Source organism: Electrophorus electricus, chromosome 16 (assembly GCF_013358815.1).
Source record: "Electrophorus electricus isolate fEleEle1 chromosome 16, fEleEle1.pri, whole genome shotgun sequence".
Lineage (NCBI taxonomy): Eukaryota > Metazoa > Chordata > Actinopteri > Gymnotiformes > Gymnotidae > Electrophorus > Electrophorus electricus.
Genome location: NC_049550.1, coordinates 11,857,893 through 11,882,892, shown reverse-complemented (window position 1 = coordinate 11,882,892; position 25,000 = coordinate 11,857,893). Strand labels below are relative to the sequence as shown.

Genomic DNA, 25,000 nt, shown 5'->3' with positions numbered 1-25,000 from the left:
TGAAGCTGAAGGCTTTCGAAGCGGAGCGTGCTCAGATGGTCCAGGAGGAGTCTGCCAGGAACCTCGATCTCTGCCAGATGGAGTGTGAGAAGCACCAGAAGAAACTGGAGGCAGGTGCCCCTCAGACAGCAGTTTGGCTTGCCTGCTCTGTAATCTGGCGACTGTGTTGCACTGTCTGCATGACTGCTCATATGACTCCGACCTCTGACACGGCCCTCGCGCCATTGCACATATTTTTTTTTTTGTGTTTCCTAGTTTAACACAACTGAGTCATATCACTGACTAGCTTATGCAGTCCACTCCCAGCACAGAAAACATGGAACTGTACAGTGCAGAGGGGAATGGTAGGGACTGAATACTATGTACTATGTAGCCTGGAATATTGTAGAATACTGATCCCAATTCTGGAGATCTGAATTCTGGCGCAGTTTCACGCAAACTCACAACTTGCACAATCCTATGGGTCAGTCCTTTCTCAAAAGCCCGTCCGACTGAATTACGTGTTAGATACAGGCAAGAACTGAACTCTGCCAGAAGGCAGATCTTCAGAAACAGGGTTTGTATCCAGCGGTATTCCTGTTGACTTTGAAACTGACATGACTTTTGTTTAATTTGTTCTGGAAGTTTACTTTAACCAGGAGCATTTTCTGTCTTCCTGAATAAAGTCTGAAACTGCTCCTGCCCTTATAAAACAGTGTGTAAACACATTCGACAGTGTCATAAAAGCCCATTCATACAGGATGTTGCAATAACGCCTCTCTCTCCTTTTGATGCATTTTTCCCATTAGGTTCTCACAAAGGAGTTTTACACACTGCAGACGTCGTCAGAGAAGCGTGTCGCGGAGCTGCAGTCCCAGAGTGCTGAGCAGCAAGTCCGCCTGCAGGCCTACGAGAAGCTAGAGAAGGAGCTGGATGACGTTACCATGCAGGCGGCAGAGAGTGAGGCACCTCAGGCTGATCTTAGATCAGCTGTCCTCCAACACACTTTAGGGAACAGTGTTTATGAACAAAGAGGGAAAACTGGCCCCAAAACAGGAGCTTGGGAGAGAGATAATATTGTTCAAATAATTAGGTAGATTTTCTTCTAATGTAGTTATGACAAATTCACAGCATGATGTCAAATCCCTCAGACGTGTGTGTGTGTGTGTGTGTGTGTGTGTGTGTGTGTGTGTGTGTGTGTGTCTGTGTGTGTCTGTGTGTGTGTGTCTGTGTGTGCGCGCAAGGTCCTTCATCAGCTGTGCAAGCAAAGTGCTTTTGAATTTGTAGGAAGAGGAACCAGTTTATATGAAAAAAATTTGATGTTTAAAGCATAACATTCATTCTAAGGGATTCTAAAGTTAAGAGTGGAGATCAGTTGTGTTTTTTTGTTGTTTTTTTTTCTTTCTTTGAGTTTCCCCACTTCACTGCTGCCATAGAAACAACTAGCAATACACAGATAGATATCATTAATGTCCATTACTATTAAAATGCCTTGCTACTGGAAATGACAAATCCTTAATTCTGATGGTCCAAAGATGGTCAAGAAAACTCTTGCTTACAGAATACAGTAGACAGCTTCTGCAGTAATGCATGAGGAGGAATGGATGATTGTGTGTGTGTGGTATAGAAAAAGAGAACTTGTTCTTTGCCAGTGAGGCCCTGAGGCCCAATCCTGATGCATGTCTGAGCTCCTACAGTGACTGTTAATCTAAGAAGTGTTACGAGCATATTATTGGATGTCTTACATATATCTAGCACATTATTGAATGTCAGTTGTCAGCTCTCCAAGTAAGGCCTGGGTTCAGGAATCTGAATGATCCAGCCTGCTGGCAAACTCTGGTCCACAGTTTAAAGCCGCATTTTCATTGCATGTTCCTCTTTCAGCAGAAGTGGTCGCTAACATCTTAAACAGCGTGATATGATAAGTTAAAGACTTTCAAAATAGTTGTCCTTCACTTTCAGTGCCAATTATTCCAGAGGCCAGTATTGTTGTGTCTGTATTAAATCACACTGGGCCTTAAAATATTAAAAATAAATCAAATAATATTTGGAATACTTCTCTTTTGGCCTAGATAATGGTTTGAGCCCGGTTACTCTTCCTCCTTTGGGCTTGTTTGTGGGTGGTCTGGGAGACACTTCAGTCTTTTGTTTTGTTTTTTTTGTTGTTGTTTTTTTTCCTCTTCAGTGGAGAATGCGGAAGAAGCAGAGAGGGTGCTGTTCTCATATGGTTACGGAGCGAACGTCCCCACAACTGCCAAGCGGAGGCTGAAGCAGAGGTGGGCACACTGCACTCTGCTCCTCCATCAGCACGGATGATTGGATGCCACGTTTGCCTGTCTGACTGTGTGTGTGTGTGTATGTGTGTATGTGTGTGCGCGCGTGTGTAGTGTTCACCTGGCACAAAGGGTTTTGCAGCTGGAGAAGCAGAACACTCAGCTGAGGAGAGACTTGGAGAGAAGCACCTCCCACACGGAGCAGCTCTCTGAGGAGGTGCTGCATTTCCTCTCTCTCTCTCTCTCTCTCTCTCTCTCTCTCTCTCTCTCTCTCTCTCTCTCTCTCTCTCTCTCTCTCTCTCTCTCTCTCTCTCTCTCTCTCTCTCTCTCTCTCTCTCTCTCTCTCTCTCTCTCTCCTGTCCTCCCACCAAAGAGCCAGTTTATGTAGAGTCTTGGGCATGAACATGAATGGGAAAGCAGGACAGTATCGCGCGTGTGTCTGTCTGTCTCTATCTCTCGCACACTCTCTCGTTAGAATTGGCCCAGTTCATTCTGGGTGTCGTACTTTGAATTAGTGTGAGAATAAAAACATTCTTTCATAATTAGTCTTATATCCAGTCTTTGGTCTTTCATGACTAGTGCATTTGTTATTTTAAATGCCTTATCTTTTAAATGTAATACGGACACCCGTCGTGCTTAAACCCATACATGGCCTTCTGAAATGAATGAATGAATCACTGACATCTTGTTGAAGCAGTCAGGATGATCAGGTTGCTGCTTGGTTCTTACAGATTTAATTTGAAACTTTAAATTACGGCATTACGTACCAAAGCAACGGTTTAATCTGTATCAAGAAACGGATCATTTTGTGGTCTGCAACCCATGTTCCTCCTAACTGACGTTTGGTTTTCGATTTCATTCCTGAGAATCGGCTCTATTTGCATAGTCCCTGAGTGCATAGTCCCTATCTGCTCTCGCTAAGCTCGTGCAGAAACTCCCCAGAGTTCACAGAGGGTCCTGAACCTTACGAATGAGTCAGCCAGATGTTAGAACTCCCCACCCCTCACAGCCTGCTTTACTGCCGCCTCAGTGAATTAGAGTTGTTGGGCGTGGAGGGGGCTTTTTTGTGAGATATTAGTTTGTTTTCCATTTCAGGATCATGCATGCCTTGAGTACTATTGCCCTGCTTAAATGATTTCATTTCCAATAGCTGTTTTTATTTTAGTTATTTATTTATTTTCCCCCCCTACCATTTCCACTATCGGTTTTACATGTGGGGTTTTTTTGGGGGTTTTTTTAGATTTTTTTTCTTGTGCTAATTAGTAAATAATCGAAGGCTAATGAACAGTCACTTATTAAACTTGCATCACATACAATGGAGTGTAGACATTGATCATAGTTTATTTAAATTTTTCATCTCCAGTAATTTTTACATCCATATGCACCAGTGCTGGTGCTGATGTCTGAGGAGTAGGTTTTTGTTGTTGTTGTTGTTGTTTTTTGATCTCTTTGATGGGGAGTCTCTGACTTTTGCTTCTCCTCATGACTCTGTGCCTGTAGAGGATCTGCCTTAAGTCTCTTGGACCGAGAACTGACACAAGTCGACACTTGTTCCTCTCTGTCCTACGGCAGTGTGCTGTGCTTTTGGGTTCATGCTGTTCCTGGTGTTAAAACTGGATCTGAGAGCTAATATGGTTCAGACCATGCGTATATTTTTTTTAAGCGCTTGTAAAATTTAATTATCGATTGTCACCAAAAGTAATTCATTGTCCTGTTACGCAATGCAGTCATTCAGGTATGTGGACATTCTTGAGAGATGTTTGATTGTGTGATCGCCCATTTCTGCTGAATTGCTACAGGGCAGAATAGGTAATTGCTTCTTTCAAAGCCTGCAGTGAAAGAACTTGGCTGGCACCTCAGCCTTCAGCTCTTGTCCTCATTCATAACACGCAAGCCGTACTAGGGCTTAGTTTCAGTGGCACCTTAAACAAACAGGGCGCATAAAGAGAGGGGATCATGGCGTAACTGTCATGTTTGGACGTTCTCACAAAGGGCCTCGCTGAGCCCCGGCTGCGCTGATGTGTTGCGTTTGGCCAGGTTCCCCAGCGCCGGCCTGTTCGTACGGTTCGTACGTGAGCCACCTCCTCACGCGTCACCTTGAGCGGTTGCGACCAAGCGGATGTGCTTGCTGACTAAATCCCTGGGCTAACGGTGACCAGTGCTGGCAGCTGGGGGCATGGCATGGGATGGGAGGGGAGCGAGAGGCATCAGCCGCTGAACACATGAGGAATGCACATCCATGATTAGCTTAAAACAGATTCTAGACAAAAGTTCCATTTTACTATATTAATGTAATGATTTGTTACATTTTTTTGGCAGACTCCTATCACACGTTTGACCTTATTGCAGCTGCCACAGCTAACTTCCACACTAACAATGAACAAAAACTGCTAAACTTCCTCTTTTTTTGCCTCTTAAGAATGCATGCCCTGATTAGATGCTGTGTATTAAAACACTAATGGAATCATGTAATAGCAACTCTGGACCAATAAGTAGTGAGTGTGTTCTCCATTTCAGCTACAGTCAGCCAATCAGCTGCTTCAGCAGGCCCAGCAGCCATACAGCTACCTCATAGAGACGGTTCGCCGGCGTGATGCGCAGACCCAGTCAATGAAAGAGCGCCTCTTACAGCTGGAACAGGAAGTAAGGTAATTGTGCATATTATGGTCTAGTTCAGTTGTTGCACTACCAAAATAAAAACCAGAGCTTCCTTTTGGCAGGAAGGGATTCACTTTTACTCATGCATCCTAATGCAAATGTTACTACTTAAAAGTTATTTAAACATACAGTACTTATCTTTTTTGTATGAACCATTGACCCTGCTCCACAGGGTTGGATCTACGCCGAACTCCCAGTTTAGTAGATACATCCCAAATTGTCCTCCCCAACAAGTGCTATGTCATGTGACTGCGGCATAAATCCCGCTGACCGGTCTTTCTGGTATCTCTGCATCTCTGGTATCTCTGGAGGATGAGGAGAGGGGCATCAGGCAGCAGGAGCGCGCAGACATCCATTTGCCAGCAATGGCATACAGTTCTGTGCACGGTACACAACACATGCCGGCTTTTATAGACTCAGAGCGCAGGTGAATTCATGCAGGCTGCTTAGACAGGTGCACCTAATGTGATGGCAGTTCGGTGGCTAGCTGGATAAATGTGTTTGACATGATGGTCCCACTGTGTCTGTGCTTTGTTCCGTATTTCCTTTTCCTTTCTCAATTGCACCGCCTCTTTACCGACATTCGGTAGCCCCTCCCCATCCTCTCTGGAGGAGAACCAACGGAGACGGGTGTTTTCAGGTGCTGCCCTGGCTTACCGGGCCTTGCTGGAGGGCAAGATACTGATTGCTTAGGAAAAAAGTCTAGTCTGTCCAAGAGGAGCTGTTTTTGACCTACTATGACCTCAGAGATTGTTCACATTTGACTGTCAGCGTTTGGGAGGAACTTGGGTAGAGCTTCCTTTGCCCCCAATCCCACTCCATTTATAGTGGAAACCTCAGCACTGCTCTCAGATATGCCTGCAAAGTTGTCTTCTGCTCTCACCTGGACTTGCCAATCACCAGGAGTACTTTGCACCAAGTTGGGTGTCTCTGTATTTATTCATTGGCTGCTTGTTCTGTGGGCGGAGCACTGGAAGTGCTGACCGTCCAATGATTGCATATGTGCACCTATCAGGCAGCTGAGTCTAATTCGGTTTTTGCGTTTTCAGTCCCGAGAAATGGTTCCCAAATAGAAAACAGACGTTTGTAATAATTTTTCTTAATAATAAAAACTTGGCTTGTAAAATACTTTTTTTTTTTTTTTTTTACAGTTTCTAGACTTTCCTTTATAATTGCTCCAGAATTTGAGTCATCTCTTCTTTAACTTCTTCGTCTACTGATCCAGACTATAGGGCTCTACATAAGTGGGCTTCTTCTTGGGCCCAGTCATAAAGCATCAGGGTTTGCCACTGAAAATCACAACTGAAAACAGCGTACATCTTAATGTATGTTGAAAGCAACTAACTTAACGACAATAAGTTTGTTTTAAACAATTTGCTTCAAATCATTTACATTTTTAGCATTGTACAGGCTTTGTGGGAATTGAACCGATGACCTTGGTGTTTCTAGCACCTTGCTCTACCTGCTCTAATTTAAATCACTTATTTATCCATCTACTCATTTACTTACCTAATTTAAGCAGATTATAATAAAGAAGGTTCTAATTAAACCCATAGTCATTTCCTCAAATGGAAGATGGGACCACATACGTTTCAGGTCTCCATTTCATCCCCATCCCATTTTCCGCACTGTTCACATACATGCGTCACAGGCCATCTGCGAAGTGGAAGGCAAATTCAATTCTGTGGAAAACTTGAGAAAAATCCTATGTGTGGGTGCAGTTTTGTAAAGATTATCTTGGTGAAAGCCAGATGTGCAACTGTTCAACATGGGATCAGAGGGAGGTACTTCCTGAAAGAAAAGAAGGAAAAAGAGAGAACATTTTTAAAAAAGGGTAAGGAAGTGTGATGGTAAATTGCAGCCTGTTAAACTCTGTTAATCTCTTAACCTAGGTTAATCTTTTTGTTGGTATACCAAGAGGTTATTTGCTTGGGGAGAAGTCCTAAATGTTTAATGCTCTTTGTTGGATTTCCTTCTTCAGTGGCTTGAGGAAAGAGAAGACAGCCCTGCAGCAGACGAACAACAACATGGCCGCAGACCTGGAGCGTCTCCTGGGCCACAGAGAGGTAACAGCTGACTACACACACTCCACTGAAGGGAGCAGGCACCCGCACGTCACTTATGATGCACGGTGGCTGGTTGGACTCTGCTCGAGAGCTCGATTTGGATCAGGGTCGCAAGGTGAAGCTTCAGCTCGGGTCGCAGGTGTGGGGTTGTCTCGTTAGCCCGCAGGCCTTCTGATCGCTCTGAGTGCCGCTCCACCCACACCCATGTTGGCTGTGTTTAGATTGTTCTTCAGGGCGAATGACACAGAAGAGTCATCAAGCCTTCAAGTACATAGATATCATTTAGTTATCACCTGGGTCCTTCCCAAGAACCCAGTACCCCACACATGGTTCATAACATTTCCATGTAAGGGATGAACAGTACAGGGCAAAGAAACCAAAACTAAGAGATGAGTGTTGTTGGAAGTGACTGGATCATTTCTGTGGAACACAAACACTTAAACACACGTGTACACACACACACACACACACACACACACACACACTATGTCCCTCCCTCTGTCAGCTGTGGGTGTGCCCTTCCATCTTTAATGTGCAACGACCCTGGTCTGACGTGCAAGGCGACTGTCACGCTAGGTGACTCAAGGCTTGAATGCTTTCCCTTTCCAGGTACTAACATGCTGTGTAACTATCAAGCTCTATGACCTGGAGCAGTGATGTACCCTTCCACAGAGCCTGTTGGCCAACGTGTGTGCGTTCACACCTCGGCCAACTACACATGCCTTCACAAGCATGGCTGAGACATCGCCATCGTTTTCGCGTTGGGGACCTCAGTAGAATTCCACCTGGAGGTGCTTGTGTTTTCCTGTACTGTACGTGACTGGAAATTCCTGTCATGCAGGCTCAGGGCGATCGCTTCCTGAGCACTGCAAAACTGCCGTGTGTTGGTACGAACGCGGGCGCCTTTCTCGGCAGCCAAGGTTGCTTCAGAGGTTGGCGCTTTCAGACAGACCATAGAAGAAAAGGCAACACTGATGCATTGTGTGGAGGGAGGAGACTCGTGTTGAGTGAAGAAGTCTGGCTCTCTTACTCGCGGCTGCTCCTGCGCGGAGCTAATTGTTTCTGTCCGTGACGAGGCCCGTATTTTCAAAACTGCCTTTTGACAGGCCCATACTTTCCACACTTCTGAGTGCAGAGATGACACGATAATAGCATAAAAAAAAACACAACGCAAAGCACTTACCAACAATATAATGAATTTAAATAAGCCAACGGTTTCGTGCTATAGAAGTCCTCTCCCCTCCGGCTGTAAGGAGGGATAAACTAGGCGGATTTGTCGTGTGTTCGTACTGAGGTGCTTTCTTCTCTGGAGCAGGTAGGCGAGGTTGTGATCTGGGGCTCGGCGGGCGTCCACGGACTCTGCTCTCCCTTGCTGTGGCCTGTCCGCCCAGCCTTAAGGGGAGAGGATAACGCATTTGTGAAATGTGCAGCTATTTTGAACCTATGGCTGCCACTGCCACTGGCCTGGCCCAGGGCTCTGCTTCCTGCGGCATGTTGGCAGAAAGCGCGCAGTCCTCGCAGACAGCTGCTCAGACATGCAGCATTTTAACATGCCAGCGCACATGGTTGCAGGGGGATAAATAGAAATCTGAAATGACTCCCTGTTGCACACGCTTACGTGCGCACGTAACACATCTATATTCCCTGCTGAAGGGTGCTGGATCTTCCAAAAGAAGGAATTGGGGTTCGGGGTGAGGTGTAAGGGCGTGTGTCTGTGTCTGTGGTACGAAATGGTCAGTTGTCTGACATCATAGTTTGACAAAGTGCTGTTTTGGGTGGCTGCTCATTATGTAGCTGTACAACCAAATTAGGCAAAACCTTAACATGTAAGCATATATTGCTCCAAATTTTTTATCTTGTTTTAGTTTGTATTAGACTTCAGAGTAAGAGATGTTTTACCACTTCTCTAAAAGTCCAGTTCCTCTACTGAATTTCCACTTTGATAGTGCAACAGTGAAATTTTATTTTGTTACACATGCAGAACATGACACGAGGTGCAACCTCCTACACACTGAAGTTTAACTGATACATGCCAGAGCAGTTAACCTGATGCACATAGCAACAGCACCACTCAGCTTGCCACTAGTTCACTACTGTGCTGCTGAAACTCGGTCATGGCAGCGGTGAAAACAGAGATTATTAATCTGCATCATAAAATATACTCTGCCCATTACACTTTTCATACTGTAAACATTTCTATACAGTTTTATAGAAGGCAGGGAGGGAGACCTGTATGGATGTTCAGATAGTCACTCTCATTAATGTGCTACTGTCCATGTTTCAATGCTTTAGAGACAAAATTGCACTTGCTTAGAAAAACTCTAGCTATGCGTTTTCCAAAGGTTTGAGGTCGGTATGTTTGTTTACCAGAGAATAATTAATTCTCAATCACATCAATTTAGCAGCATTTAAACCTGTAGGTTAGGTTTAGCCCACTAATCGCACGTAATCCCATCTGAGGTTTTGGCCCCGGCCGTTGAGAAGTTCGTCGGTGCTTGTGTGTGATGAGCGAAGGGTGTTCTGATCGAGGCTGTCCTCCTCTTAGGAGCTGTCTGTGATGAAGCAGGTGCTGGTGGGCTTGTGCTCACAGCAGCACGGGGAGCCTTCAACCATACCAGCACCAGAGGCCTTTAGCACAGTCGCGCGCAGGACTCCAGAGCTCGGGGCAGGTGCCCACGATGACGAGTTGGCCAAGCTCCGACCCAAACCCACTGTGTTTGTGAGTACAGCTGAGCTCCAAGGACTGACACCGGACACGAAACATCCATTCCAGTAGCTCAGTCGGTCAACATCTACATGAAGTACTTTACCAGTGCCATGTACATTTTACATTGAGTACGTGATATGGGCTAGTATGTCGTAGTGTCTCATTCCTAGACTAATATACAACTGAAATGGCTTAACCGAGCCAGTAAAGTCACGTAGCTCAGTGCAACAGATTTCGAAACCTAATGACTTTTAAATAGAACTGAAGTGTCAGGATATTGTTGCTTTCATAAAACTGCCCTTTGTTGAAACGTGTGTATGTGTATGTGTATGTGTGTGTATGTGTGTGTGTGTGTGTGTGTGTGTGTGTGCACAACGGAATGCCTTTTAGATATTATCTTCATACAGAGAATATTGAATAATTTGTAGATCTATTGTCCTAAAAGCTTATATGCACATGCATATAATATATGAGGTGCTTGTATAATACATGGACCATATTTCATGATAGACCTCATATGCTTCTAGTAAAACCGTAACAGGCCTGACGTTTGCCTATGGCAGGTCCTAAACTATCGTTTTATATCTTTTTATGAAACGTTTATGCATAGCAAAGTTCAAAGGAACAGCCCAAACCACTTCTTCCTCTCTCTTAACAGACTAATAAAGACGTCCCGGAGTGGTACAGAAAGCTCAAGGTGAAGCGTAAGTGACGCATGGAGACCTGTTTATCCAGTGGGCAAAGAGCGGCCCCCGAACCAGCGTGTAGATACGCATGTGCGACTTTTATTTATGGAGGGCGGGACTGGCTCCGTGATCAGTCGTTCGATGTATTTGTACATTTCTTACGCGTTTTAAGCAGTTCATATGTGTGTAAATTTTATATTAATATTGCCTTATTTTCTTTTTTTTTTTTTTTTTTTTTTTTTTTTTTTTTTTTTTTTTTTTTTTTTTGCTTAAAGTACAATTAATTTGTTTGTCCCTTATTTGGAAAGTGTGATATGTTGGATATGTTGGTAATCATCAGAACTGTCTTGTAGCAGCTATTGCTATTTGTATTTTGTCCTAAAGTGACCTTTTTGGTTATTCCCTGAATACTAAAATTCGATTCAAATCTTGTAATAAAAGTAGACGGTTTCAGAGCCATTTTACAGTGGCTTTAAAAAGAATGTAGGTTGATTAAAAGATGATTTGGTATCTTTCAGTAATTGTAATCGGAGTCCTGTCCCTCCTTTTTGAGGCGCTACAAGAGTAATGTTAAAAATAGATTGACGGACCTTGCCTTGCATACCATCAGGCTCATATCTGTCCCATCTTAATGTGAAGCACGTCGAGCTCGGATATTCCACTGAACGGTAGTAGTAGTATGCGACTCCTTGCTAAAGCGATTTCATTTAGGTATCCGCTAAACATCTTGTTGAGGTTCGGTATGATTAGGGGTTTAGTTGATGTAGCCAGTTATATTAAATTGCAGGGATTGTTTTCATCCGCTGTTGTTCGTCGTTACAGATAATGTTGCTAAATATAATTTTATGCCAGTTTGCATAAAATTTTACTAACTCATATTGCACGGTTTACTCAAGTTGCTTTGGAATTATAGATAAATGCAGCTCGGTTATTTTAATTTAAAAAATATTACGCCCTTATGTTAGTATTCGCTAACAAATACTGAATTTCTCCATATGCCTTTTAAACGAGTTCTTCTATCTAATTATTTATATATATAATTAGATAGAAACACACAATTATAATTCTTTTATTTATTTATATATATATATATATATATATATATATATATATATATATATATATATATATATATATATATATATATATAAAAATTGTGTGTGTGAGTGTATTTATATATTACACACACCGCTCATCGTGACGGTGCTTGTCTAGTGTGAAATGTCAGATTGGTATTTTCACTGCATTCTCCGTTGCGCTAGGCCAGCAGCGAAAGCTTTAAGGTGCAGCCGCTTCACTTTCTCAAGCTCCGACCGCCCCGCCCCGCCCATTCACCACACCACATCTCCCCGAGGTCCCCCGAGCAGGAGGCAAAACGGGCCGTCCGCGTCGGGAAAGCGCACATATTACCACACGCTCTCACCATTGCACGCCGTCTGGGTTGGTCAAGCAAAGCTCTGGCGGACGACATCGCGGTCGGAACTGGGGTTTCATGGCAGCAACGCTTTTAACGATGAGCGCCTCGCTCGCGACGGGACAAGACGAGTTTTTCACGCTCCTCAAGCCGACGCTGTCCGACGGTTTTCAGGAGGAAGCGTCTCTCTTTTCCTTTGATGGCAAGAACACCGAATCGGAACGGCTGTTGGCGAACGACTATGCACAGGTAATTTGCACCGCCTGTTCTTTTATTTGACAGCGCATTTAGTTGTTTCTAAGGGCTGGTCTTTTGGTGAATTTATTTGCGTTACGTTACATGGAGCATATGAAAGCTGGGCCCTTTTGATAAGACAAATTATGCGGCATGTCTGCTCCGAGACGGACATGCTTACTATATGTCTTTACCTTGTCCGTTTTGTCTGGCTGGGAAAATACCGTGCAGTAATGTATACAAATCGGAGTAGCGGTGCAGGAGTAAATCGGGGTGTATTTGGGTTTTCCCCCCGTGTCTTTCACGGCGGGGAGACGCGGGTTTGGGGCGGATAACGCGAAGGCTCGTGTCAAACGAGCAGCGCTTGCAGTTGGTCTCTTGGCTACCGTACCGTCAACAACTGACACCCCCCTCGCCTACGCACGCCACTCGCGCTCTGAACTGAAACTTCCCAGCAACGCCGTCCCTCAATCAGAAAACTTGTGAAAGAGATATATGTCCGGCGAACAGCTGGAAGATCTAAATCCAGAAATAGCAATGCGTAGCAGCCGCGTGAAGAGCACTTCAAGCGCGCGGACATTCCGAGTGTCCCCCTCCCCGCTCACCCGTGCTGGGCTCGCGAGCCCCTGCAGCGCTCCTCCGCCCTGTTACCAATAGACCATACTGAGCGGTCGGCATTGTGAATGGGGTTTGATTGAGAGATTTAAAAATTTTTTCCCCTGTCTATTGCATTTTAATGGCTAATTGGCTGGTGTTTGTTTAGAAAAGCTTGGGAGTAACGCTCACGGTTTCCGATTGTCAGCAAAAGACTGGGGGATGTGGAACGAGCCCTGGTTTACAGTCTACGGGGGAATGTAGCAGAGACCTACTGGAGACTACTTGATAAATGTTTTGCTCCTGACTACCCCGCATAACCTAACAGCAGCCCACCAGCTTAATCCGTTCCACTGAAAATAGTTTTGAGTGTAGTTATGATAGCAGTCCACGAAACATCACGTACTAAGGTTTTCCCAGTCTTTGCTGGTCATTTCTGAAATCCAAGATCATTTTAGCACAAGATTATAAAGGTGATAAACATTAGAGATCAGAGCTGGTTATGTCCTTTTTACTCTTATTTTTCTTCTTCTTCTTCTTCTTACACATTAAAATGAAGATTTTAAAATTCTTAATCTTTGGCTGTATGCTGAGATATTTAATGTCACCTGCTACATAGCCTGCAGTCCTGTTTATGTGGGTCAAAAATCTGCAATAGATCTTAGCAAAGTGTATATTAACAGTCTATTATTTCGAAACCATATCCCTAAACCAGTTCCTCAGTAGGAATTTATAAATGCCTTGGTGTCAGATGTTTCTTCCATGATGAAATCCAAATCGAGACAGTCTCATTCTTTCATTTGTCATGCGATGTGTTGTGTTGTTGGTCGTTGGAGACTATGTAGCCTGTACATAACCTGTCCTAGATGAGCTAAGAATTCCCTTGCGTTACCTAGCCTGCTTCTGATGACCTACAATAGGTGCGTAAGTAGCTTCCAGTGCATTCTGGTAAATCTTTCTAAGTGTTTTTTAATCTACTCCACATGTTTGTGCTAAGATAATCTAAAGTACTGGGAAAGGCCTTGGCTTTGAGCGAAGTGAGCTGTGCACACCTGTTACAAAATCGTCATTCCATGCTTAACCTATCACGTTTGAGGTATTTTAAAAGGATCTTAAAACTCTCCGCTGTCTTCCTCAGGCCAGGCTTGAGATGGACAAATACCTGACACCTCAGCCCCAGGCTTCGCTACTGGCCAAGAAGAACCGAAGGGAGAGCCCGTCAGCAATGGACCAGTTCTTCATGGATGACCAGGGGTCCCCTTACAGCATCAACATGAACGTCTACCTGCCTGACATCGCCTGCCTGCGCACGAGCCTGTGCCGCCCAGCACGGGCATCTATGCCCAGCCAGGGCAAGGGCAAGCCACTGAACCAGGCCTTCTCATCCCCACAGGACTGTTCAATCAGCACAGCCATATCGGCTGCCCCCGCCCTGCCGGAGTTCACCAGCATCTTCAGCTCGTCCTCGGGACCGGTGACCGGCGTGGACGCGGATGACGCCGCAGGGGGGTTGTTTGTCAAGCAAGAGGTGCCCTCTTTCGAACTGCCCCAAGATGGGCATCTGTTCCAGCTTCTCAGCTCGGAGCTGGATGTTCCGATTCAGGGCATTTCAGACTCTCACGCCCATGCCTTGACCTCACAGGTGCCCCCCTTCCACGACCTGCACTTAGCAGCCCCTCAGACTGCTGCCAAGCCGTACTGTGGCATGCCCACTGCTGGGTACCCCCTCGGCCCGGGTCAGTTTGCCCACGGCCAGACGCAGGTCAAAGTGCCCTACCTCCCGCCCTCCCCACCCACCTCCGAGCCCGGCAGCCCGGACCGGCAAAAGGAGCTGCGACACAACCTCACGCCGCCGCCCTCCTACGCCGCCACCATCGCGTCCAAAATGGCGGTGCGCACGCCCAGCCATCCGGCGCCACCGCCCACACGCGCCCCCGTGAACGCGGGGGTCAGCGGCATGCCCGTGCGCTACAACCGCAGGACGAACCCCGACCTTGAAAAGAGACGGATACACCACTGCGACTTCCCAGGTAGGGAGAATGCTCTGACTATAACAAATGCCATTTTGCGCTGAGCGTACCCACCGCTTGAGCAGCGAGTCCACAAGTCAGCAGTTGACACGAGTGGAAATCACTGTTCCGTCCAAACATTTCCTTCCCTCGTTGCTAAATGCTTTGTTTAGGACCCGTTTCACATTCAAGCCAACGTAATAAATCATAGCGAGTCCCATCCCCGTCTCGTGCCTTTAGCCGAGCACTAAAGTGCCTTTTTTCCTCCGCTTCCTTGCTAAGACCAATTCCACTGTTGAATAATTCAGACACAGCCCAAGCCTTTTACCAGGCTTCCGAATTAACGTGAGGGAGTTGACGTCAGCCCCCATTGTTATTGAATCCTGTTGCATCGAATTGACCGAGCAAATTGTAAAACAGGCAAGGCTCACGATGCCATTAATAGTGCATTTACGCTAAGCAGTTCGCCTGAAATGCCACGCTCCGCAATTTAGAGCCCATCACTGCTTTACAGAGCAGAGAGGGATTTGCAGCTAACAAGATGTGATTGGTTTTAGCTTCTCAAATGGAATGGAAACATTACCGAAACCAAAGAACGTGTTTTCACTTAGTTCATGAATCCACTTTTGAGTTTATACTGTTGTTGTTGGTGCTGTTGTTGTTGCAGGTGGTGTTGGTAATCTCGCACAACCCTTCTAGTGCTGTCCAATCTCAAACAGTTGTTAGTACCACCCCATAAATGAAATTTTTTTTTGTATCTTATGTTTCAGGTTGCAAGAAGGTTTACACCAAATCATCACATTTGAAAGCTCATCTGAGGACACACACCGGTAAGACGTCCTCCTGTAAAAGCCGGCATTATTGGGCGGGTGACATCTGCGCCGCCTCTTTATTTTGGGTCTTTCGGGTCGTGTTGCTGGGCAGGAGAGAGTGCTTGGCGCGCCCATGCAGTCATTCCCACACACTGCCCGAAAGCTCCCCATGCCACAGACTCCACGGGATACATAGTGGGTTTCTCATACTCCAGCACTTTATTTGCAGCGTAGTACAACTGAACCAATTGCCACACAAGCTTAGCGGGACGCCAACAGTTCATGTACAGGCATCGAGGTGTCGCAAACGCTGTTGTAAAATACTGACATGTCAGAGCAAAAGCGTGACCTTGAACGTGCAGGGGGCAACATAAAAACCACGACTGCATCTTGAGACCAGTCGTGTTTTCTTTTCTTTTTTTTCCCAGAAATGGACGCTTTAAAGTTACAAAATAAGTCATAAACTTAATTGCTATCTTGTTTCGGGCTCCAAGTACTGCTGTGATAAGATAAGGCCGCCCACTCCTCACGCAGCGGGAGAACTGCTGGGGGTTAGCTGAATGTAGTGTCGTAGTGTCTCAGTCCACAGCGTGTACACTTGGCAGAGCGTAAGAGTTGGACTCCAGGCGATACGCTCAAATGCATGCCACCATGTAACTCTTCCTTCTTATTATGAATGACTGCATGCTAAAGGGGAAGAGATCATTCACACTGCTTTTGCTACTTTACAACCCGTTTTGTCTAAAACCGTGTTTAGTTATTTATGTTGTGATGGCACCAACACAGTCATTCAGTTCTAACAGCAATGAAAACATCCCCGCTGCCTCCCTGTGTTTCCTAACCGTTTAATAGTCCACATATCCACCCCAATGGACTCTATTATCCAGGCTATTTAAACTGGTGTGACAAGAAGAACTAGTTTTCTTTCTCTCTCTCTCTGGTTCTTCTCTATTGCTTAAAAGTGTCTTGACAATGGCACTATAATCACCTCAGATACACTACAATCCTACCTGTCTCAGGAGAGAGAGTACGGGCTTGCCCCCAGGCCTGACACGTGCTCAGATGGGCCGGCCACAGCAAGTCAATGCAAGATTCTCCATCTGGGACTAAATGGTTTTCAGTTTCTCTGCCATAGAAAAGCGTTTCCACATTTAGATTTTAAAACACAGAAATGAATCTAACTCTACCCCCCTCCCCCTTTTATTTAGCCGCAGGTTATCAGAAAGGTGATGGTGTCTTACCGACCAGGAGTGTTCGCAAATCTTGGTTATGTTGAAATGTTACAATGTCCGTGAACTTCCAGATCAGATCGCCCTGGTGTTGAATGGAGATTAGCCGTAAAGTTAGTTCTTTTCTTTTCTTTTCTTTTCTTGTGCTGATGTCTTTTGGTGGTGTTTGTATCATGAGCGAGACAAACCTGTTATCCAAACCACACGTTTTACCTGCATCCGAACGGCGCGCCGTGGGGAATTACAAAACGGCTCTCAGTTACAGAAAGAAGACGCTTTTGTCTAGTTTTGCAGAAGAGATTGTTAAAACATCTGAAAGGACGCTTTCAGACGTTTCCCCAACGGCGACTACTTTTTTTTTTTTTTATCTTGACAGCCGGCATTAACGCGCCGTGTGCCGTTTTTTAAAATGATGTCTAAGGACATCCTTAATCTTAACCTGTAGGTGTAATGGGTATTTTCAACAGTACCGGCTGTTCCTGGTGCGACGGTAAAAAAATAAATAAATAAAAGGCGATCCGATATGACTTCATTTAACACGTTCCGGGTTCTGGCGCATGGTATTACACGCCCAATTCCACATCTGCCTCGGGTGCTCTTCATTAACAGTCATTTTGTCTCTAACCGTTATAATAAAGTTTGGCTTTGTTTGTTTTTGTTTTTTATAGGTGAGAAGCCGTACAGGTGTACGTGGGAGGGGTGCGACTGGCGATTCGCTCGCTCGGATGAGCTAACGCGCCATTTCAGGAAGCACACGGGCGCTAAACCCTTTCAGTGCGCCGTCTGCAGCCGTAGCTTCTCACGGTCCGATCACCTCGCTCTTCACATGAAGAGGCACCAGAACTAGACACTTTAACACACACACACACACACACACACACACACAGACACACACACACACACACACACACACACGTACGTACGTACGTACGTACAAGCATTTATATAAGACAAATACTGTGTATACACACTGACAATCATAATATGTACTTACATGAGCGGGATAAATGCATTCTTTACAGCCACATACACTGCTAATCATGCACTTGAAGAGACACTAGAACAACACACATTTGTATTATGTCAACCCTTCCTAAATACTGTGGTGACCTATGTTCCTCTGACATGCACTCACACTCAAAGGGCAGCAAAGCCGCCAACAGACATTAATTCATTGATACTAATGCCTGACTTTTAAAAAAAACTTCTTTCTAGTAGTATTTTTGCCATTCGACAAGACGGTCTTAGGCCGTGACTATTGAAAATCCCTTTTAGAAACCACTGAACGATGTTGCCCAATTACAGAGCAAATTGCTGTTATCAATTTACCGATATAAAAAACCCAACCATTTATTACCATTATATACTACCTTTGCACCATTTAACTCATTTAAATTGCAATGTTCTCAAAGTCTTCTCAATTTTCTTAATTTCTTTTATTACCAGTATTTACGCCATCTACACAGCTTCATTCTACATAGAGTCGGTCTGGCTTTTTATTTTGCTCTTAGCTTAAAAATAAACAACAAAAAAGGAATGGAAAAGGTTTTGCTCTTCTAACACAATTCCATGGGAAGTAGAGGGCATGTGCAAAGCTATTAATATTATTAAAGTCTGGAACTGGAATTGAAGTCTTTGATATCTATAAAGACAACCAACAAAAACACATCACTTTATTTTGCACTTGAATTAGACTGGAACTGGTTTAAAAACATCACTGGATCAAGTACTGTTCAAACTGGTTTCTCGAGTATAAAACCAATCACTCCATTTGTCTGAGACTCTCCAACTGTGCAAGCAGATGTATTTATAGCCTTTGAGGACGGATGATAATGTACCGCTACTGAACTGCTATTATGTCCTGAATTATTGAACAACTGCATATAAAAGGATTGAGGGGGATATTAAAGGGATAGACAGCTGTATAATTTGTACAGGCCTCTTTATATATTCACAAGCATGCCGGCCATTTGGGTGTTGTCACTGACATTAGCTTGAATGTATGAGACCGCACGAACTGTTCTTGTGAAGTAACACCATTGAAACACATTTCATCTTCAAGTGCCTTTTGGGGTTTTCTTCTTTTAACAATACTACATACTAAAGACAAGACTTTAGTTAGGAAAAAACAGAATACTCTTGTGGCAGGTATTGATTCACTGGCAAGTATTGGTTTACTTTTATAGCAATTTGGTTACTTATTACATTAGTTTGGCTACTTTTTAAAAATAGCTTTAAAAGTGGGTTAAACTATTATTTGGTTCTTCATGTAAAATTAACTTATTTATTGCATAGCTTCATGAAGTGAAATTTGACACATTGGACCTTTTGTGAAACTGAACTGCCTTAATGTAAATACTCATCATTTATTGTGAATATTATTTGATTGATTTTGATGCTCTTATTCTTTTTTTAATGAAATGGAGGGGCACCAACATATTACTCTGCATCTTTGCAGTGTTTATATTTTTTGTTGTTTTGAATATTTTTATTTTGTACTTATTTTGTAGATTGTTAAATGATATTTCTAAATTGGTTGTCTTCATGACAAAAGTTGTTTTTTTGCCAACTGAATGAAAGTAACCTAATAAAATCAACTTGACTTTTTTCCAGTTGTGTTTGGGTTTTTTTTTTTTGGTTGTTTTTTTTTTCCTTATAATTGATTCAAATTTCTTCCATTGCTAGGCCATCCCATAACCCTCCCACATACTAAAACTAGGCCCAAGCACCCCCATGTGTCACAGATTGATCAAAACGATTAATTATATGATTGCCTTTTGTTTAGGTCCAAAAGAAAGAACACAAATCTAAAGGTTGCCAATAGAAGAAGATGCTGTCACAAGTCAAATATAAACACTTCCAGAAAACAAAAAACTCAAAATACCTTTATGTCTCAGGTCTAGCCAAAACATGTCTTATCACAGTGAAAGTTAATTATTGATTTGCAAAGGAAAGGTGGTCTAAATAGTGATATTTATAAGCTGGTACAACCTGAGCTTTGGCATTCCCATTAATAACAGCATGTCTGTCGCTTTACAGTGTACCCCTCACAGGTAGTGTTGTTCAAGTTGTATTCATGCATTAAGCAGTCCTATCAAGTGGACCTGCTCATGTAGTTTATGGACAGAGAGTGTGGTGAATGTTTATACTGCCGTGTTTTGGTGGGTGTAGTCATTCAGAGGCCTGTTTTGTGGCTACCAGTAAAAGAGTTGTCAGAATTTAAGCTTAATGTGTTGTCACAGGAAGCTGTCAAATTTAACTGATACCGAGTACATTGTCTCTGAAGGCTTTTTGAAACTAAACAAAATACTAGCTACCTGTGCTGCAGTGTGTGCAGCATATGAAAACCAATAATACAATATTGGTTAAATATTTGATGTGTAGATGGCACTTTAACAGCACTTCCTTGTACTCATAAAGTGTCTGATTTCATCAGGTCTGATCTAAATAGATTTTATTTGTTCATGCAGACAAGCCTTGCAGCCTTTGCATTTGAATCCTCTTTCACCCCAATTGTTATAGTATTTCACAGGATCTCACGCATGAGTACATTTGTACTCATCCTTGAATACTGGGGACATGAAATATCTTCCCAAAACCAGCAGCGACCATAGAATATTTGAGTAATAAACAAAACAACTGTGGGAGTTATAGAATTCAACCACTGCATTTTTCTTGACTCATGCCTTGCCACCTGTTCTGATCTCCCTCTCACCTTGGTCTCACTCCCTTTTGGTCTTGATTTTGTGTCTGAATAATTACAAGTCCTGGTCTTAACTCATGCCTAAGCTTGTCTCCAACACCGCACTTTCTAAACCACTATCAACATTGTCACAGCTGTCATGGTGGGCAAATCTAAGCAGTAGTTCTATATTTAAAAAGCTTCCTTCTTCCACCGACCTCATCAATTCCAAACTGGAACTGGAATGGCTATAGTGTCATTATTTCATTTGATTCGAGAGAGGATGATAACAGAGGATGATAATTTTCCATTGTGTTCCAGTTCTCTAGGTTCCAAGAGGCTTCCTCTTTCCATCTCATGTGGACAGACATTGTTTGCTGATTGCACTATTTGCTTTATGAAGCATCGGTGCTCTCTCTGGGTGCAACTGAATTACAAGCTGCCAAAACGCTGGGGACCCCAGTGAGCGGAGAAACAATACTTCTTTTGATATGAGATCAGGAAACACCATGAAGGAAAATAAATGCTTTCATCGGTCAGAAAGAGACGGGAAATTTCTTCCTCTCTGCTACATATGTTCTTGGTTTGATTCCCGGGACTAACCTTGGCCCCTGTCCCTAATAGACTTCAGATGTCAGAGGCAGGCAAACAATGGAAGCTCCATCGGAAGCTAACTTCAGAGGTTAGGTTCCAGTGGTTCTTCAGGGCTCCTCTTGGGCATTCCTCCTACAGGTCTTCTCCTCTCTTTCCTCCCTCTCATTTTTCCCCTCCTCTTTTCTTCTTCCCCCTTTGCGTACATGAAGGTTTTAGACCCCCCTGGGAGAACATTATTGCTCTGGTGTGGAAGGCCCCTACCTCTTCTCCCCACTCCCCTGGCTTCAGAATGAGACCTGGTGCACTTTCTCATAACCTAGCTCGGCTGGATCAATTCAGAAGAGCACCGTTTCACGGCAGCACAACAAAAGGCCCGACCCCAAAGTGGTGCATGACAGGAAGGAGTTTATTTGTCTGAAGAATTTGTGTTGTAGAAAGGTTTTGAAAGGGACTAGTGAAGAGTGATGTGAACTCGTTTGGCACACCTTAACTTTACACTGAGGTGTGTAGGCCTGGTTCATTTCTGATCAATTATTTTGCTGTCATACTTTCTCACTTATGTCTGCACTGTTCTTCAAAATGGACTAAAAATGCCACACACAGTAATGTACCTAATATTATTTTACAAAATGCACTGGATATTTTAAATGTCCAACCACTTCTTGACATGACTGAACCATCAAAACATGCAGTCATGCAGCCAACCGATCAACATAAGTTAGGACGCTTTTGAAGAATAAGAGTTAACTGATGCACAGCGTCACCCTTGAGCTTTAAAGCAGAATGACAACACTTCCTTCTTCACCAAACTCTCCATGCGCTAAAATCATACAAAACCAAAGCAGGAACACTTGTTTTTTTGACTGACTCAACAATCACTTCTGTAGCAACTGTAGCTCCTGGTGTGTTGTTTCTGTCTTCTTTTGTTACTTTAGCCAAGTTGCTCCTGCATTGCACAACATCCCAGTCTGATCTCAGGTTCAAATTAGTTTGCAATGAAGTAACTGGGTTGAACTGGTAAATTTCTTTATTCATTCTTCATTTCTGGAAGGTTGTTAAGACACCAAAGAATTTGCTTCTTCTGAGTCAGTTAGCGATGGAGCTACTGGCTTATGGAGCAGATTAATAACAATTACTGTCACATCTGGGCTCCTGGCCCTGGGCCCGCACTACATGCTGCTTTCGGTGGGATTTTTCCAGTGTAGCTTTACGGACCACCCACACGGTAGCACAACACAGGCCGTTTGTGGAGGAGGACCTGTCCTCTGCGCGATCAGGAAACATAACAAACTGCGAGCATATACGTGGTGGCTAGCGCTTACGGTTCTAATCACCGACCTAATGCCGTAATGGGCCAACATTTAAAACGGGTACTTTCCTCTCTTAAACACCAGTTGGCTCGGTGTCTGAAGGGGGGCGGTCCCCGGGGGAGAAGCCATGCGTTATTGATCACCATTCATACTGGTCCGAGGTCAGCTTTGTGGTTGTTGCTAGGATGATTAAAGTTAGGATTTGGAAAAATGACTGTAACAGCAGCCAGATTTACTCATAAATGTTATTGAGCGATGATGACTCTTGTTTGCCAGAGTTGAATGTGAACCAAAATCTCCCCTAGAAGCTTAGCTGGCCTGCCAGTCGGCTACACGTGTATGTGTTAAATGCAGGGTGATTCATTGGCTCGCTGAGCCGGAGTTCATGATTCAGCCTTTTCACACCTTCGCACCAGTGCGCTAGGAAAACAAAATGGCAGCCCGGTTACAATGAGTTACCACTGCGATCTTATTCCATGACTATGACATTGAGAAGGTTTCTGTGGATTAGGTGGTTTTAAAGGACACATTCACCTCTTTTTAGTAATGTAATAATAATAATTTAAATAATAATAATAAGAAGAGGTATAATAATAATAATAATAATAATAATAATAATAATAAATATATATCACTTACTTTATCTGTATTCTAATTAAATAGTCAGAATAAAAATATTCCCAGAGCTACGCTTTATTAACATTGTGGAAGTGTTGTGTGTCAGCTCAAACAGAAGTCTTGGCCCAATTCACTCCCATTGTAAGATGAGAGACGATTGTTTTGAACCCCTACCAGGGCCCAGTAGTCATCTCAGTTCCAACCAATCACATACTGGCATGTTACAAATGTTTGTGTCTGTGAAATTTTGGTGATGCCTCCTTTTAAATTACAGATCCACAGGCAGCTGGGAAGTCACGAATAGCTCATGTGTCCGCTCACATTTTTAAGCCTCTCTATTCAAGGCAGGGCCAGCAGGAACTTGTTTGTCTTCCTCTAGGCCACCCTGATTTGGATAGCGGAGGGAACAGGGGCTGCATGGTACCACCATTCAAGCAGGTTGGGGTAATTACCCCATGCGCTTAGAGGCACATCAGTAGGATGGAACCCTCAGCCTTCTGGTACAAGAACAGCTTCCCAAAGCACTTATCACCAACCCACCTGTCATGTCTTAGAGAGGCTACCGTCAGAACCACTCTTGCAAAGCTGAATAGCCAACGTGCTCAGTGTTTCTTCAGTTTCAATACCTTTTCACAAACAATACCAGAGCGCCCTGTGTATGTTACAACCTACACAGTGGAAGCCCCTCCCCCATCATTTAGTATAGATAATACCATTGAAAACCTGTGATAGTTTGTTGTTCACTTTGTCAAGGTTGGTGGGTGCCATGTCACTCTGGCCCCTTTAATAACCCATTAATAACTATTTAATGATAGTCATGTATTGATTTCAATGGTACTTTGCTCGAAGGACAAACTAATGAGTTACCATGTTATCAGTCAGCATTTCTGTAAAGACAAGCCTCGAACCAAGGACCCTCTTGAGTGTTCGCTGTTATGCAAACGTGTGGGCCACACTAAAGCTAAGATGCTCTCCTGAAAGAAGCTTGTGAGGGTGCTTATCATCAGAAGGAGCGTGTCGGCATGGCAGGGCTGCAAATTACACACATGACACACACCCAAAGGTCACACTTGTGCAGCTTTATGCTCTTTGTCCAGTGTTCAGCCTGTGCAGAAGCTCGTAGTCCTGGGACCCTCCGCCCTCCACAAACAGCCCACTCACTCACTGCCTGGCACTCCCAGCTAAGCGTCAGGATTTATGGCTGTGATTTAGATACTGTGCTGGCTGTTTTTTTCTCCCTTAAGACTCCTCACAGGACACCGTGCCAGGAAAGCTCTCCGCTTTGGACTCAAGGTTTGTCCATTTCGAGTAACACATACATGGTGACAAGAGATGGTGACAAAGACCAAGAAAGCCTTCCAAATGCTCTTGTACTCAACTGTGTGTTGTTGGTGGGGCCCAAGAGTTCCTATATTGAGTGTGTGTGGGTGGTGGGGCCCAAGAGTTCCTATACTGAGTGTGTGTGGGTGATGGGGCCCAAGAGTTCCTATACTGAGTGTGTGTGGGTGGTGGGGCCCAAGAGTTCCTATACTGAGTGTGTGTGGGTGATGGGGGTGAAGAGTTCCTATACTGAGTGTGTGTGGGTGGTGGGGCCCAAGAGTTCCTATACTGAGTGTGTGTGGGTGGTGGGGGTGAAGAGTTCCTATACTGAGTGTGTGTGGGTGGTGGGGGTGAAGAGTTCCTATACTGAGTGTGTGTGGGTGGTGGGGGTGAAGAGTTCCTATACTGAGTGTGTGTGGGTGGTGGGGCCCAAGAGTTCCTATACTGAGTGTGTGTGGGTGGTGGGGGTGAAGAGTTCCTATACTGAGTGTGTGTGGGTGATGGGGGTGAAGAGTTCCTATGCTGAGTGTGTGTGGGTGATGGGGGTGAAGAGTTCCTATGCTGAGTGTGTGTGGGTGATGGGGGTGAAGAGTTCCTATGCTGAGTGTGTGTGGGTGGTGGGGGTGAAGAGTTCCTATGCTGAGTGTGTGTGGGTGGTGGGGGTGAAGAGGTCCTATACTGAGTGTGTGTGGGTGATGGGGGTGAAGAGTTCCTATACTGAGTGTGTGTGGGTGATGGGGGTGAAGAGTTCCTATACTGAGTGTGTGTGGGTGATGGGGGTGAAGAGTTCCTATGCTGAGTGTGTGTGGGTGATG

General features: G+C 44.3%; 2 protein-coding genes across 2 annotated transcripts in view; both read left to right on the top strand.

The window, feature by feature from the left end:
* The window catches only part of pibf1 (progesterone immunomodulatory binding factor 1), a 31,055-nt gene extending 20,455 nt beyond the window's left edge, over positions 1-10,600 (top strand). Inside the window, exons 11-18 of the mRNA XM_035535138.1 lie at positions 1-110; positions 789-939; positions 2,165-2,255; positions 2,367-2,469; positions 4,770-4,900; positions 6,892-6,976; positions 9,522-9,695; positions 10,342-10,600. The exon at positions 1-110 is cut by the window's left edge and continues 56 nt beyond it. Of these exons, the coding sequence (XP_035391031.1) occupies positions 1-110; positions 789-939; positions 2,165-2,255; positions 2,367-2,469; positions 4,770-4,900; positions 6,892-6,976; positions 9,522-9,695; positions 10,342-10,395 (899 nt within the window). The 3' untranslated portion in view covers positions 10,396-10,600. The remainder of the gene's footprint in view (positions 111-788; positions 940-2,164; positions 2,256-2,366; positions 2,470-4,769; positions 4,901-6,891; positions 6,977-9,521; positions 9,696-10,341) is intronic.
* A 1,101-nt stretch (positions 10,601-11,701) lies between these two features.
* klf5a (Kruppel-like factor 5a) lies at positions 11,702-19,269 on the top strand. The gene is made up of 4 exons (XM_035535055.1): positions 11,702-12,032; positions 13,750-14,641; positions 15,391-15,450; positions 17,330-19,269. The coding sequence occupies exons 1-4, from the start codon at positions 11,862-11,864 to the stop codon at positions 17,506-17,508; spliced, it is 1,302 nt and encodes a 433-aa protein (XP_035390948.1). The 5' UTR covers positions 11,702-11,861; the 3' UTR covers positions 17,509-19,269.
* The last annotated feature ends 5,731 nt before the right edge of the window (positions 19,270-25,000 follow it).